Consider the following 15,599-nt stretch of genomic DNA (forward strand, 5'->3'; position numbering starts at 1 on the left):
AGAATAACGTTTTGGGCCCTGTAAGTTGGGGCTGAAGCAGATATTTTTAAAAAACCTAAACATGCCCATGAGTATGTTGTATAAAACATAAAATTCTAATCTACCATATTTTCTACAAGAGGAAATAAAGGAAATTAAATGGAGAGTTGTCAAGAATATCTGGGATTATCTTGACTCACCTGATCATATTCTGATGCTCCTGGGTATAAAGGCCAACCCAAAAATAGCTCTGCAATGACACAGCCCAAGGACCACATGTCAATTGCCTCACAAAAAGGTAAACCAAGGATAATTTCAGGGGCTCTGAAAAAGAATAGAAGAAACTACTTAGCAGTTCTAAAACACAAGTGGGTATTCATGACTTTTTGAACTATGCATAATCTGTAAAAATGACATACAGCACTAAGACGGTAAAGCATTTTACATATATATGTCCTTTCATCCTTATAATAACATATATTGATTATATTAACTTATTGATCCTTATAATAACTTCATGATGTAGGTATTGCAGGTAGTTTATGCCCATTTTACAGATGAGGGTATTTTTATAATGGATTCACTTTATACATGAAGGGTGGATGCTAATGATCCATCTAAAAGATTGCCATGAAATGCAGAGTGGTTTTTTTGGTCACCAGGAAAACACACTTTTAAAAAGAGTGCATGTAGTTGGTCGTCTCAGAATAGAACCAAGTCAACTGACTGATTCAAGGGTCAAACCTGTAACCTCAATCAGTACCATGCCCTAATCAAATGCTGTCTTAGAAGCATTCAGGCAAATGTTTTCTAGTTTGATTAGTGATTCTTTTAGTATAGGTATGCCTTTCACCATTGGAGATTCCAGTTCCTCTATACTGTAATAGATGGACATTTGGAGTTGCTGTAGCCAAAAAAGATTCGTTCCCTGATAGCTGTCTTTTGCCTCTTACTAGCTGTGTGACCTCAGGCAAGTCACTTAACCCCAACTGCCTCACAAAAAAAAATTATAAAAAATGAATGTCAAAAATTGTCTTTACATGTAACTGGAAAGAGTAAAATACTATTAAAATAAATTTATAAATCTTATAAAAGGGGTTTATCTGTTGAAAATACATATCATTGTGAAGAGGAAAGTGATATCTCCTTCCCTTTCTAGTTTTTTTTTTTGCTTTCTCTTTTTTACCCATCTTTAAATAATAAAATAAAACAATCATAACCTTGGATGTCATTTCCTAATTCTTCCCCCATTTAAATCGCACCCTTCAAATCTCCCCGAGTAGATTATCTCCCATTTCTGAACTCTTCTAGAAGAGTAAACTACAAAAACAAAAATCCTCTGTCAAACTTGTGACTCACTAATTAGCGTTGCAGAATAAGCTTTCCAAAAGGTACTGTCATTTCTTTAAAGCTATTCTGCAGCAATTCAGGTAATAGTACTGTACTGTTTGATGTAAAGGTATATGCAATGGCTTAGGATACTCTTGTAAAAATTCTTAACCAAGTTTGCTCTAGTTTTGCTTAGTATAAAACTTTAGATTGTTTACAAAGCCCATATTTTACAGTGAAAGAGCACTTAAGTCAAAAATAAATTAAACTCAGCACATTCCCTACTTGCGGAATCGGGTTATTCATACAGTTCTAGCTTGGGGCATGTTATGGAAGAAGCAATTGCCTTGAAATGATCTTTATCTAGCTCCATTCTCACTGCTGTGGTCCCCACTCCTCCTACTTGGACCCAAGGCTATGTGGCTTAGCAGAAAGAATGCTGGATTTGAAGTCCGAAAGGACCTGGGTTTGAATCCTACTCTGAAAGGTAAGCTTTTGCCCCATCTTGTTCCAAACTAGGCCTCTATACCATTTCCCAGCCATCTTCATACTATGCTGCCTCCCTCCCTTATCCTCATCTTCCTCCTACTACAACCTTGGAAGATGTTAAAAAAAACTATTAATAATGATTGAACCAATCCCTCAGGCTTGGAATAAGGATTAAATGAGATGAAGAATGTGAAATACTTTGCAAACCTGAAAGCACTATTTGAAAGATGGCTATCATTGCTGTTGACCAGACCCTTTGTCTGGGCTACTGACCCCTTGTTGGTTATCCTAAGTTCTTGATCTTTTCTGCTTGACCTGCAGGAGTCTGAACTTTTCCTAGCGCAGATGACTTTCCTGAACTTAATACTTTATCTGCCTAAACTCTCGTCACCTTGTACCTCTCAGGTTTTTGTTGACTTATTGCTGGATTTTTGGCCCCCATGATTTATGACACTTGACAGATCTTTTCCTGCCTAACTAAACTCTCAGGGAGGTTCTGAATAGAACTGACTTCAAGAGATGTAGGTAATCTGATTTGGGGAGATAAGATACATTCCAGAAATATTTAAATTGCAGCAGTAGTACTATTAACTCATTTATATAGCACTTTTTGGGGCTTCAAAAATGCTTTCCTCACAACTCTTGAGATAGCTTGTGCAATATTATTTCTATTTTATAAGGAAACTGAGGCTGAGAGAGAAGTTAAATGACATATCCAAGGCCACACATTTATAAAGTATCGTGGTCAGAATTGATCCAAGTCTTTCTACTTTAAAACCCTGTGTTTCCTATTACATCTTAGACAGAGAGTGATAATGTATCAGGGAAGGGAAGAGATTGCTGTGGGCTGAGGTGGTTCAAGGAGGAGGTAGGGATTAAGTTGGACCCTTATTGACCAGTAAGATCTCTAAGCACAGGTAGAAATAAGGGAAGAAGAGTATAAACAGAAGTATGAAGTACAAAGGTAGAACTGCATGCATGGTTCACCTGCTCAAATTTCTATTCCAGGGTCAGTGAGCATATTCACTAGCCAGTTCTTAAGGCTAGTATTACCCTTTGGAGAAGCTTGGCTTCTTCAAATACAGTATGATATTCTAAATCTGGTTCCAGTCTCATAAGTATCTATGTGGATTGGAGAGTGGACGCTGACTTTATGCATCACTTTAGTTCTCTCAGATGGCTGGAAGCTGCCTTCTGTGTTTTTTCCTGAGGCAAACTTTCCTCAGTTCACTGAACCTCTGGATCTCCATGTTCTCTGTAAAATGAGAGGGTTGGAAATGACCTCTAAGATCCATTCCAGTTCTAAATGTGTGACTCTAAATTCTTTTTTGGCCCATCTTCTAAGTTGGTTCCTGGTGGAAGGATGCCTCTTAGTTCACATGCAGAAAAGAGATGACTGGCATGTCCTTAGCTATATGAATAATCATTCCTTTTCTGGTTTAGGTGATTGGATCCAACTCACTTGCCCCAGTTTTCTCTGGTTTTTAACCCAAGCATCCTCAGGGAAGTGGTTTCCCAAAATCTTACCATCTTTAGTTTCATAATACCCAAACTATTTTAAACATACATTGACACCAAAGGATGAGAATGTCTGTTTCCATACAAGTTCATCATATACACACAGCATGATACTGAAATATCACACTGTTCTAAAGAGAACAAACAAATGTCATCTCTCAATACATTAAGGCTCAAGCATTTATCTGTGCTGGCTGTGTTGACAGCTCTCATACATGCAGTTCATAGAATAACTAGAGTGGAATCCTTTCAAAACAGATGTTGGGAACTAACAACTGCCTTTTAAGATATAATCCTACTGGAACAAGTTTTTTTTTTATAGTATGTTTTTGTTGTTTCAAGGACGTGATTTGAACTATAATGTCCAAAATCTGTTTTATGACTTAATATTCACTCAATGCTGTAATGTCCTGCAGAAAAAGATAAATAACATACCACTCTTGCTTTCAAGAAGGTTACCATCTAGGAGGGGTGATATAATATATGTGTGTGTGTGTGTGTGTGTGTATATATATATATATGTGTGTGTGTGTGTGTGTGTGTGTGTGTGTGTACACACATACACACACATACACATAGTGTAATATTTTAGAATATAGTAAATGCCTAAGTACAAACAATGTGCTAAGACTAGACAGAGAAATCTCTCTTGACTGGGCAATTAGGGAGGATTTCATGGAGGAGGAGGCACTGGAGCTAGACTTTGAGGTACTCTATACTGGAAGGGACCTTAAAGCTAACTTAGTTATCTAGGCCACTGCCTGATTACTTTCCAATAACAGAGAGCTTACTATTTTGCATGACATCTAGTCCCATTGCTGGATAACTCAAAAAAAAAATTCTTTCCTGTTTACAGCTAAAATTTGTCCCCCTCAAACTTCTACTATTGGGTTTAGTTCTGTCTTCTGAAATAACAGATCTACCTGGGGAAGATTTTATGGGGGAGAGCAAATAGGCACAATACTGCTAGTGTTACTCTGTCTGATCATAGCAACAGAGGCAATAAAACAGTCTGCTCATTCACACTAGAACTCCCTGGCCAATTATGAGGTTGAATAAATATCCTACTCCCTTTTGTATCACATTAATAAAAGCAGCATTACCTGGAGCATTAATTGGCAAGTTCTGAATTTACTATGACTATATATTCAAGAGAACATTATTTAACTTTTCCAAAATTAAAACTGGACAGAAGTAGTCAAATTGGGAAAGTGGGGTTTTAATTATACCAACTTTTAGTCTATCGTTTGTATTAGAAAATCAAAGAAACCCTAAAACTGTGGATATGGACTCTGCCACCTATGCAAGCCAGTGACCTGGAGAAGTATGCAGGACATTAAAGTGAAGTCAGAAAATAGGAGAGATATGAAGAAAAGTCTATTTTAGATAAACTGTTTAGAAAGAAAAAAACTGGATATGGGGCACGATGATTGATGAAAAAGGTAGAAATGCATGGGGGAGGGGACACCAGATAAGTATACTAACCCACCAGAGACAATTCAGATGGGAAAGGCTGGAAAGAATGCAGAAGATTAGGGTTGTGGGTTTAAGAAAGACAGGCTAGTTGAAAGAAGTGAGTGGCTAAGGTTTAGAAACGTGGAAGCTGCCTGTTGAGGTTCTGGTGGTTGTGGACAGAAAGGACCTTATTACTTCATAAACCAAGCAAGTTGAGAGAAATATTTTTCTAACTTGGACTAGAATCTCTAGAAGTAATTAAGGGTGGACTGATAAGGAAGGGTAAGGTGATCCAAGAAATGGGTGAGATTATAAGAGTGTGCTGAACATCTGGAAGGAGACAAAAAAAACCTAAGAGGCTGATTCTGGGCTGGCAGCACTGGCACTGAATAGCTTACAAAATGCTTTTATAATGCACGTATTTGTACAGCATAGATGAGAAACTGAAGGTCCCGGTACTAATGTGATTTGTCTACTATCACACAGCTACTAAGTTGGAGAGTCAGGACTAGAATTAGGTCTTCTGATTCCATGTCCATTGTCCTTCCCTATTGCATCATGTTGACTCACTGGCCTGTGAACTTGAGCCAAGATAAAGTGAATATTGAGACTGTACTGAGAGTTACCTAACTTACTAAGTTTGTAGCCCCTTATTTCGACACAGTGCAGTGTCAAAATGATTTTCTGACTAAAGATCTGACGAGGCATGTAGTGCACTGAACATTGTAGGGAAGGGACGGAATAAAGGGGAAAGGTTTTGAACCTAAGGGCATGATCTTTGGGGAATCCTTGTTTGCTATTTTGGCAAACACAAAGTATATTCTTTTTAGGAAAAAAATCAACAACTTCTGATGACAGCCCGTTTCAAAGTAGAAAAAATGCATGTTATTGTGAAGAAAGTATTTTTTCCTTAATTTGTCTTCTCAAATTGTGAGTGTACAAGAGATACACAAAGGGGAGAAGTAAGTGGGAAGACAGAGCAATGACTTCACATCTGCCTCAAAGGAGGCTTCCTTAGCAATCTCATAACCAGGCAGTTACAAATCAAGTAGGGTTCTATTTTTACCCAGTACTGTTCTCTTACTTTAATCATGTCCCACGGCTTTGGCATCATTACGGCCAGGATCCTGCTTTCTCTCACACTTACTGTACTTGGTATTATGACTTTAAGGAACTGGGTTTCCTTAAGTCTCCGTACTTTGCCCCTGCTCTTTTGTTGAACTCTTTTCCTTGGTGAATTGGTCCTGTCTCCCAACTTGCTCATGTTCTTTAGCCCAGTCTCCTACCAGAGATCTACACTTATCTTCATCTTCCTAACTGGAAGTCCCACTGTCACCTCAAACTTGGCATATACAAAAGGGGAACCAACATTCTCAACCACCAATACATTTTTCTCTCCCCATGTCCCAATTTTTGTTGGAGGTCCCACCATTCCTAAAAATCTCCCCATATCAAAATATAGAATCTCTGATTTTAGAGCCTAGAGATCACCTAGTCCAACCCCATCAGTTGACAAATGAGGAAGCTACAATCTGAAGGAGTGACTTGTTCAAGACCACACAGCTAGTTCATGACAGAGCAAGGACCTGAACCCAAGTCTTCTGACTCCCCAGTTCTAAGCTCTTTCTACTCTTCTGTGCTACCTCAGTCACCAAATCAAGGGATTGTCTTCAAAATGTTTCAGCTCTCCATCCTTTTCTCTCCATTGCTATTATGATTGCCTGGTTAGGGTCACTTTACTTTCAGTTCACACTATAATCTGCGAGATCTCTCTACTGGCTAGCCTAGATCTCCTTTATTTTGTCTTCCCCTAACATAGTGTAAGCACCTTGAGAGCAGGGACGATCTTCTTTTCTTGTTTTTGTATCCTTAGCCAATCAGTCCTATGTGCCACCATCAGATTAATCTTCCTGGAAGCAGATCAGGCTCATCTGGGCCTGTTGGGTAAGGGAAAATCTTATATCTGCCTCTAGGTCTCTTCATTTCCCAGCAGGCTGTACTCCTCTGGATTTCTTCATTGTGCCACAGACACCTGTTCATTCTAGAAGATTCAGTCCTGAAACTCATACTTCAGAAGTACCCTCTGTCCCTGACTGCAGCTGTCTCTCCACTCAGAATGGAGGGGTCCTCCCAGAATTTTTATTTAAGGAGGGTACCCTGGCCAGACATCTCTTTATTTCCCACCAGGTTATTTGCTGTTTATCGATTTTCAGTCATGTCATGACTCATTTGGGGTTTTCTTGGCAAAGATACTGAAGTGGTTTGCAATTTCCTTCTCCAGCTCATTTTACAGAAGAGCAAACTGAGGTAAACAGGGTTAAGTGATTTGCCCAGGGTCACACAGCTAGTAAGTGTCTGAGGCCAGATTAGGACTCAGGAAGATGAGTCTTCCTGTCTCCGGGCCTGATTTTCTATCCACTGTGTCATCTAGCTGCCATCAGAATACTTCTCCATCATGCCCCTGCTCAGAGCTCTGGTCCATTCTCCTTCCTCCCACCTACTCCCCTCCCCCCTTTTTAGCTTTCTTTTTATATCTTCTCCATTAGAATGTAAGCTCCTCAAGGGCAAAGGTTGTTTTTCTTTTTATTTGTAGTTGTATTCTCAGCATTTAGCAAAGTGCCTGGCATACAGTTAAGTGCTTAATAAATGATTGTTAACAGGCTGATTGACTTGTTGAATGGGATTCTCAGTGGAAGTATAATTGAGAGGCAATTGGAAAGGGGATAATTTATTCTGATCCTCTTCCCCTCAATGTTTCTCTCAGGAAAGGGAAGAGAGAAATTGTATAATGAATAAGCAAAGATAGGAGACTAATGCTGGAAAGAGATTTAGTTTGGTATGTGTTAATCATCCTCAGGTACACAGGAGGTTAAGGACTTATCCTGAAGGTAAGAGGAAGTCTTCAAGTGGGGGAAGGGAATAAACATTTATAAAGTGCCTACTGTGTGCTGCACTGTGCTAAGTGCTTTACAAATCTCATTTGATCCTCATGACAACTCTGTGAGGTGGATGTGTTGATTATTATCCCCATTTTATAGTTGAGGAAACTGAGGCAACAGGTTAAGTGACTTGTTCTGGGCCATACAGCTAGTAAATGTCTGAGGCAGGATTTGAACTCAGACTTTCCTGAGAAGGATGTGAAGTGACTTGCCCGAAGTAAGTCAGCCGTACCTTCTGATTATGAAAATAAAGATGTGTCCATACCAATGCGTACACAGGAGCTCCAGTAACAAAGCTTGAACCATGTTCTGCTGTACTTCCTGCCTTGAGTGAGAGCTCAAGCAGGTGAGGTGGACTGGAGATCTGCTTAACTTGAGAGAAGGGCTGGAAAAACAAAAGCCTTGAGTTGGAAAAAATGACCCAGCTGTGCTGGGGAGAGGTCCAAGGAAAAACTTCAGAGGGGGTTCTCTCTGGTTTTCTTGGTTGTTGTTTTGTTTTTTGTTTTTTGTTTTTTGTCTCCTTTATAAGTTCTGTTTCTAAAACTGAGAGCTGGAATTAGGCTTATTAAAAGCTTTTCACAGAAGTCTGTCAATCCTGGGAACTTGCTCTACTAATCATTAACCATTTAAGCCTTGGTGACCAAAGACACGACATGGACTTCACTCAGGCTTCTTTGGTTACTCTCCTTTGCCTTGAGACAGAATGAAACTACATCAATTGCTCATGGGTAGGCTGAGTTAATATAATAAAAATGACAATTCTACCTAAGCTAATTTACTTATTCAGTGCCATACCAATCAAACTACCAAAAAATTATTTTATAGAGTTAGAAAAAATAATAGCAAGATACAGAATGAAACTAAAATTTCAATAAACACAAATTATGTAATAAAAGGTATTTATTTATAAAAGGCTGGCTTGTTTCTTGACCAAGATAAACACTGATCCCATTCTTCTAAGGTATTCCCTTGAAATTCACCTTCCTCAGCTTCACATACAAATATTACTGAGAAGGGGAATTTACTTCTTTCTCAGTGGACCTGGCAGGTCTATCCACCAAAATGAGGCTGAAGATTCAGCTGGTTTTTGCTTTTGTACATTGTGGGCACTTAAGACTCATCCTGGTATATAAAACCATGGGCTATGATATAACTTAAGAGAAATAACAACTATAATGACAAAATGGCTCATAAGAAAGGTCAGGCAAAAACAAAATGGCTATGCCAGGGTTAATTCATTTACTTGCCACAAAGTCCATTTTTTAGTTTACCTCTTGCAGATTGTGTAGCTAAACTGATCTGCATAATTTTGTTTTATCTATGAAAAGCCCTGTAGAAGATGGATATTAGCCATATACAGCATTTTTGTTGTTGAGTCATTTTTTAGTCTTGTCCAACTCTCTGTGACCCCATTTGGAATTTTCTTGGCAAAGATTCTACAGTGGCTTGCCATTTCCTTCTCCAGCTCATTTTACAGATGAGGAAATTGAGGCAAACAGAGTTAAGTGACTTGCCGAGGGTCTCACAACTAATAAGTGTCTGGGGGCCGGATTTGAACTTAGGAAGATGAGTTTTCCTGACTCCAGACCCAGCACTCTGTGCACTGAGCCATCTATCTGTGTATACTGCATTTGCATTCAGAAAAATGGTGTTACAGGTAACTTTTTCTCTGTAAATGGGATTTACTAGATATCACCAATGAGTAACAGAACTAGATGGAATGCCTGAGGAGGGAGCCCTATGTTGGGAAAAGACCCTATATGCCAGAAGGTCAAATCAGCTTTTCCTTCTTAAGCTTAGATTCATTTAATGATACTAGTGCCATCTGATAGGGAAAGAGCTTTCTTTTTCACCTTTCTTTGTATTACCCAAGTCATTCCTCTACCTCCCCTGACCACTGAGTTTGCCAAACATTAAATTTGTTGAATTAATTTATTTAATTCATTAAATTTAATTTAGCAAACATTTATTAAGCTATTGCTATTCAGGAACAGCCATGACAGTGAAAAGAACATTGGCTTTTGGAGTCAAATTCCAGCTTTTCTTCTTACTGCCTCTGTGATGTCATTTAATCTCTCTAAGCCTTACGTAAAACAAGAGAGTTAGACAAAGTGATTTTCAGCTCTAAATTCTGTATATGACTATACCCTGTTCTAAGTTCCAGCTATAAGAACACTTCTAATGTTATGGGGCAGGTGAACAGTGCTAATGACTCCTGTTTGGAATGCAAAATGGTGTCCTGTTCATGGGAGAGAAGAGCATGTGTCCCTCAAAACATGGAACCACCAGTTCCAGGTAGGCAAGGCACTTGTTCCTGGGGGACAAATAGTGTCATTAGGATAGAGATTTTCCTCTGGATGAGAGGTGGCTCCTGGGGAATGAAAAGATTGAGGGGGAAAAAAAAACCCCACACTGTTTTTTAGATCTGAGGAATCTATGGTGAAATAGATTCAGAGTAGTGTTTCTCCTGGGAATCCAAAAACAAGATTGCCAAACTTGCAGGTAATGAGCAATGATAAATGCTGTCTGTAAGCTGTGTTATCAGCTAGTGTAAAGCAGATCCTCAAATCTTGATATTATTTCAGTTCTCTAAAGCTTTTGATCCTATTTGCCAGTCAAATCACTTCCTGACATTTTCTAATCCTGATTTCGAGAACACTGTAGTTACATTAGGTGTCTATGCCTCCAGTGTATCAGGCATGGCACTCTGCAGCTTACAAGTATTATCTCATTTGATCCTCACAACAACCCTGTGGGATAGGTGCCATTTTTGCCCCCATTTTACAGATGAAGAAACTGAGGCAGACATCTTCAGTTGACTTGCCCAGGGTCACACAGCTAGTAAGTGTCTGAGACCACACTTGAACTCAGGTCTTCCTGACCCTAGGCCCAGTGCTCTTTCTATTGAGCCACATTGCTGCCCCGATCTGAGTTCTAATTCTGATAATAATACTTATTAAGTCTGTGACTTTGGGTAAGTTATTTAACCTGAGTCTGAGGTTCTTCATGTGTAAAATGAGGATAATAACACTTGCCAGACTTTCCTCACAGGATTGTTGTGATGAAAGCACTTTTCAGAATCTTAATGTGCTATGTAGAGGTAGTGTGTGTGTGTGTGTGTGTGTGTGTGTGTGTGTACATACATGCATATATACATACATATACCTTATCTGTCTGTCTAGATATATCATCAGAGTTGCGATTTCATCAGTGTGGAGAATTCCCCATGGGGAATGTCCCTCCCCTGAACCAGCCCATCTTTAATTTGAGGTTTAGCTGTCTGTGGCACTGAGAAGTGAAGGGATTTGCCCATTGTCACCCACTGAGTATGTATCTGCTAGGTGGCACAATGGATAGAGTGCTGGACCTGGAATCAGGAAGACTTATCTTCCTGAGTTCAAATCTGGTCTCAGACACTTACTAGCTGTGTGACCCTGGGCAAGTCATTCAACCTGTTTGCCTCTGTTTCCTCCTCTGTAAAATGAGCTAGAGAAGGAAATAGTACACCACTCCAGTATCTTTGCCAAGAAAACCCCAAATGAGATCATGACTGCTTCAGGGCAGCTACCTTCAAGTGCTTGGCTTACAGTGAGTGTTCATTCTGTCATTGTTTACTGACTAAATGGAGGTAAGCAAATGCTAACCCTGCTAAGGAGGAGCCTGGAGACTTTACTCTGTGAAGGGACCCAGGCCATCCTGCCTTCATTCCCTCCAGACCCTGTTCTTGACTCTCTGGACTTCAAAATCATGCCCCATCTTCTAGTTCTGGCTCAACCTGGAACCTCCCTCAACATCTGAGATCTCTTCATTCTGAGCAACCTCCCATATTCAGAGTCTACTCATCCTAATGTATCCAGGGACGTGCTAGCGAAGGTTTAATGTTTAACAACTGACAAGGGGGGGTGGGGGGGAGAGGAGACAAAGGTATCCAAGACTCACTTTTAAGTTTAATCTGTATTATTAACATTTTCTCCATCACTTTCTTAAGTCTAGGCCCAGGGGTGGGGAACCTGCAGCCTCCAGGTTTGTGAAGTTTGGATTCAGTCAAAGGGCTGCATGTGGCCTGGGGGCCAAAGGTTCCCCACCCCAGGTAGACAACCAACAAGACAGTAAGTCAAGCCCTGATTTGTAGTGATTTCTGAAGTGTAAATGCTCACACAGAAAATTTTATGGTCCAGAAGAGCTATTTCCAGCATGCCCCTGGGTATATCTCTTTACAAGGCCCACCTCTCTCCTCCTGTTGGCGAGTTCTTGGAGTCTCTATTTTGTGGAGAGATCCAGGCCAGCCTGTTTTATTTATTTCTGTCTTGGTCTTGTTCCTGATTTTCTCTGGATTTCAATGCCAGGCCCTCTCTCCTGCCAGCTAACCTTGGGACTTTCCCCAGCATATACATTCTTCTCACCCTGGAACAGCTTACCACCCCCATGCCCCATTCACCATGACTATCCTTCCGCAAGTCTTACCCACCTTCTTCCATTGGTGAGTTCTTCCTGGAGTCTCCATTTTGTGGAGGGGCCTAGGTTGCCCTGCCTTCATTCGCTTTCAGTCCTGTTTCTGACTTTGCCTACACTTTAAAACCTTCATTTCTTCCAACTTTTCAGCTCCTTTTTGTCTGTTGTTCTTCCATTGGAATGTAAGCCGCTTGAGGGCAAGGGCTGTCTTTCTTTTTGCTTGTATTATTTTCCCTAGCTTGTGTCCATTCTATAGTAAGTGCTTAATAAATGCTTATTTCCTTCCTCTTTCCCTCCTTCTCATTCTTCCTTCTCCTTATTCTCTCCCTCCCTCTCTTCCTTCACCACTTCACACACTTTAACCATTTGACACTAGATTTAGTTTTGAAGGGAAGTGAAACAATTCTGGCTTTACTCTTTTTAATAATTCTTACTTCTGTGGAAACCAAACAAATTTTCCCCTCTCCCTTTTATGTCTCATTGACTTGTAAAAGCTTATTAAGAGTCAAATGAATTCACAGTCAGAAAGGGTATGGCCAATTGAGAGTCATAGTTCAAAATGGGTAAATCAATATTTTTGGAGAGAAGCTTGGCGTTAGGATCCCTGGGACCTATGATTTTTGTAAAAGATACGGCCTTGGCTTAGGAGAACAGTTTTGAACCCAGGTCCTCTAACTTCAAATCTAGCGGTATTTATACTATGCCAGATTGCTTGAGCACTTCTTCTGAATACAGCATCTCGCCCCATTCCTGATCATCCCCAAGTGAAAGGGATGCACAAAGCTCCCAGGCAGAAAACTACACAAAAAACCCCCAACTGCTCACTCCTCCCCCTACTCTATACTAGAGGGGCATAGAATAGCTGTGGTTTCCAAAAGCAGGGGTTTTGAGAGAGAATCTAAAAGCACAGACCCATGGCATCCCAAATGCTGAATCCTTGCTTCCCGTCCATGTCCACACTCATTTCTTTACTTCTCCCACACAAACACTTAAACCTGAAGAATAGTCTGCCAGTATTCCAGATGATACACCAGCCCCACTTCTACTGTGTGTTTTCCTCCAATATACAAAGCTTACAACATTTGATTTTCCCTGATGCATTTTTCTGTCCTTACTCTTACATCAGGAAGGGAGCAATGACATTGAGTGGATAGAAGAAAGACGGTATGAAGTCTTCTTGTTTTGTTATTTTTATTTCTAAGGTAATTCTTGCTTCTGTAGAAACCAAAGTCTTTTTTTCTCCCTTCTGGATTTAATTAACTTTTGTTTGTTTAATCAGCTTTCAAAAGGCCATTAGGTTTTTGGCACTAGCTAAGGGTAAAAAATATCCCTATTTGCCTTTGACTCTGTAATTTTATCTTATGAACTATAGGTTAGAGTCAATCATCTTTCCTAGTGAGCAGTGATTCTTCACTTCCACGTAAGTATCATTATTGATGAACTTTCTCAGAACTATTGTGCTTTGTTTGATAAAAGGGGTTCCCCACTAGACAGATTTTTAAGATTTTTCTGCTTAGGTAGCTTCCAGTCCAGACAGTGTATCTTCCATTTCTTTTATTAGATCAGACCAGCCATAAAACCTGATGGGTGATCAACAATTTGATTTCTGTATGTCAAAATATAGAAAGGCAAAGCCAACAAGGCAAGAACATAAAGACAAATAAACCTGGACCTCAAGGGTTATTATTATAATAACCCTTGAGGTCCAGGTTTATTATTCATAAACAACATGGGTAATGGCAACAATACATTTCTGTTCTTGTTCTAAAGGGAGGCTCAAGAAAAGGTTAGAACGAAGACAAGAAAGGCTCTCTAGCACAACTGTCTACTGCAGTTTTCAATTCTGGAATTACTTCCCCCTGCCAGCAGAAGGCAAATCGTCCCATATAATGGATTAGAAACATCATTCCCCTTTGGCCACACTCCTATTTTGCTGTCACAGCCACCGTGGTGACATTAACCATAGCGCATGCTACAAGAGTTCTACCATGGGCATGGCCCAGAGGTGCCAATATCAAGGTCTGGATATGAATGTAACAGCAAGGTCAGAGCAAAGTAGAGTCCTCTAGATTCTACTTGTGCTGACCTTAAATTTACAATCTAATGTTTGGTTTGCTGAACAAATAAGTATTAGCTGCTGTCACAGGAGGCTGCTTTGTGGGTTGAGGGCTAAGGAAAAATCACAATGTATATTCTGCTCAACTCCCTTTTCTCCAGTGTTCCCGAACAGGTAAATTGGGTTGAAAGTAGATCTAAGGTTTATGGCTGAACAAAACTGGTTCTGGAGACAGGAAGATCTGGTGGGTTCAAGTCCTGCCTCTGACACATACTAGCTGTATGACCATGGATACAAATCCTTTTTGCCCTTGGGATTGGAAGAAAGAGTTTTCAATACCACAGTTTAAGAAAAAAATCTTAAAATGAATGTTAAGAGTTGTTTTGAAGAGAAAAAGAAGAAATAGGGTGACATGCACGCTGAGGAAGAGTGTGTAGAAGGAGGGAAAGGCTGCCCCATCTCTCTGTCTTGGGGATGGTGGGGTTTTAGATTATGGCTGGTTGAGCTCCAGTATTTTAGGACACTATCAGGCAAAGGCATCTTCTCTCCATCTGCTGCCTCTATGAGTTAATGTACATAACAAGGTGACATTTATCATTTGTAGCATAGGATTTCCCAAAGTGTAGGATTTACAGGGCTTAGGAATGCTTGGGTGCTATTAATCTTTAGTGGTCTGTTAATATTTTTTAAAAGTAGAAATACTATGCATATGTGAACTGTATCTTAAGGTCAATTGTGAGAGTTTTCTTTAAGTACCTTAAAAACTATTGTTTAGCACATAACAGGGCCCATTCAGGATAAGATGGTAACTCTTAAAATTTGAGGGAGATCCATTTAGGACAGGGCTTCTGAAATTTTTTGCTCTCAGGACCCCTTTACACTCGTAAAAATGATTGAGGAACTCTCTTCCCAAGAGCTTTTGTTTATGTGGTGTGTGTGTGTGTACAAACATATATGTTAACCATGGAAAAATTAAAACATCTTAGTATTATTATGAAAATAGTTTTGATTTTGTATCCCCTCTGAAGGAATCTTGGTGACTCCAAGAGGTCCCTGGACTACACATTTTGAGAACTGTTGGTTTAGGGCAAGTACAAGGAAAATGCATAGGAACTCATTTCCTCCAAAAAGTAGAGAGCTGAAAATATCAATGAGGATGGAGGCTAGATCTATCATTTTACTGGTATAGGAAACTCCCTCTACCAGTGCAGGTCAATACTTTCTCTGTAACTGATGTTCTAGTCTTAGAAAGTTGTTTAGAATGCCAAGAGGTTAAGTGACTTGTTCTGGGTCACACAGCCAGTGTGTCTCGGACTTGAACCCAATTCTTTTTGACTCCAAGGCCAGCATGCTCTCCACTAGACTGTGCTATCTCTTGAATA

The 15,599-nt window shown here is 39.9% G+C and overlaps 1 protein-coding gene across 3 annotated transcripts in view; it reads right to left on the bottom strand.

The window, feature by feature from the left end:
- Positions 1–15,599, bottom strand: part of HIPK2 (homeodomain interacting protein kinase 2) — a 164,254-nt gene that overhangs the window by 77,485 nt on the left and 71,170 nt on the right. For all 3 annotated transcript variants that reach the window (XM_027842364.1, XM_027842365.1, XM_027842363.1), the window contains exon 2: positions 180–303. In XM_027842364.1, coding sequence (XP_027698165.1) covers positions 180–303 — 124 coding nt within the window. The remainder of the gene's footprint in view (positions 1–179; positions 304–15,599) is intronic.

Source organism: Vombatus ursinus, unplaced genomic scaffold, assembly GCF_900497805.2.
Source record: "Vombatus ursinus unplaced genomic scaffold, bare-nosed wombat genome assembly UNPS02014870.1, whole genome shotgun sequence".
NCBI lineage: Eukaryota > Metazoa > Chordata > Mammalia > Diprotodontia > Vombatidae > Vombatus > Vombatus ursinus.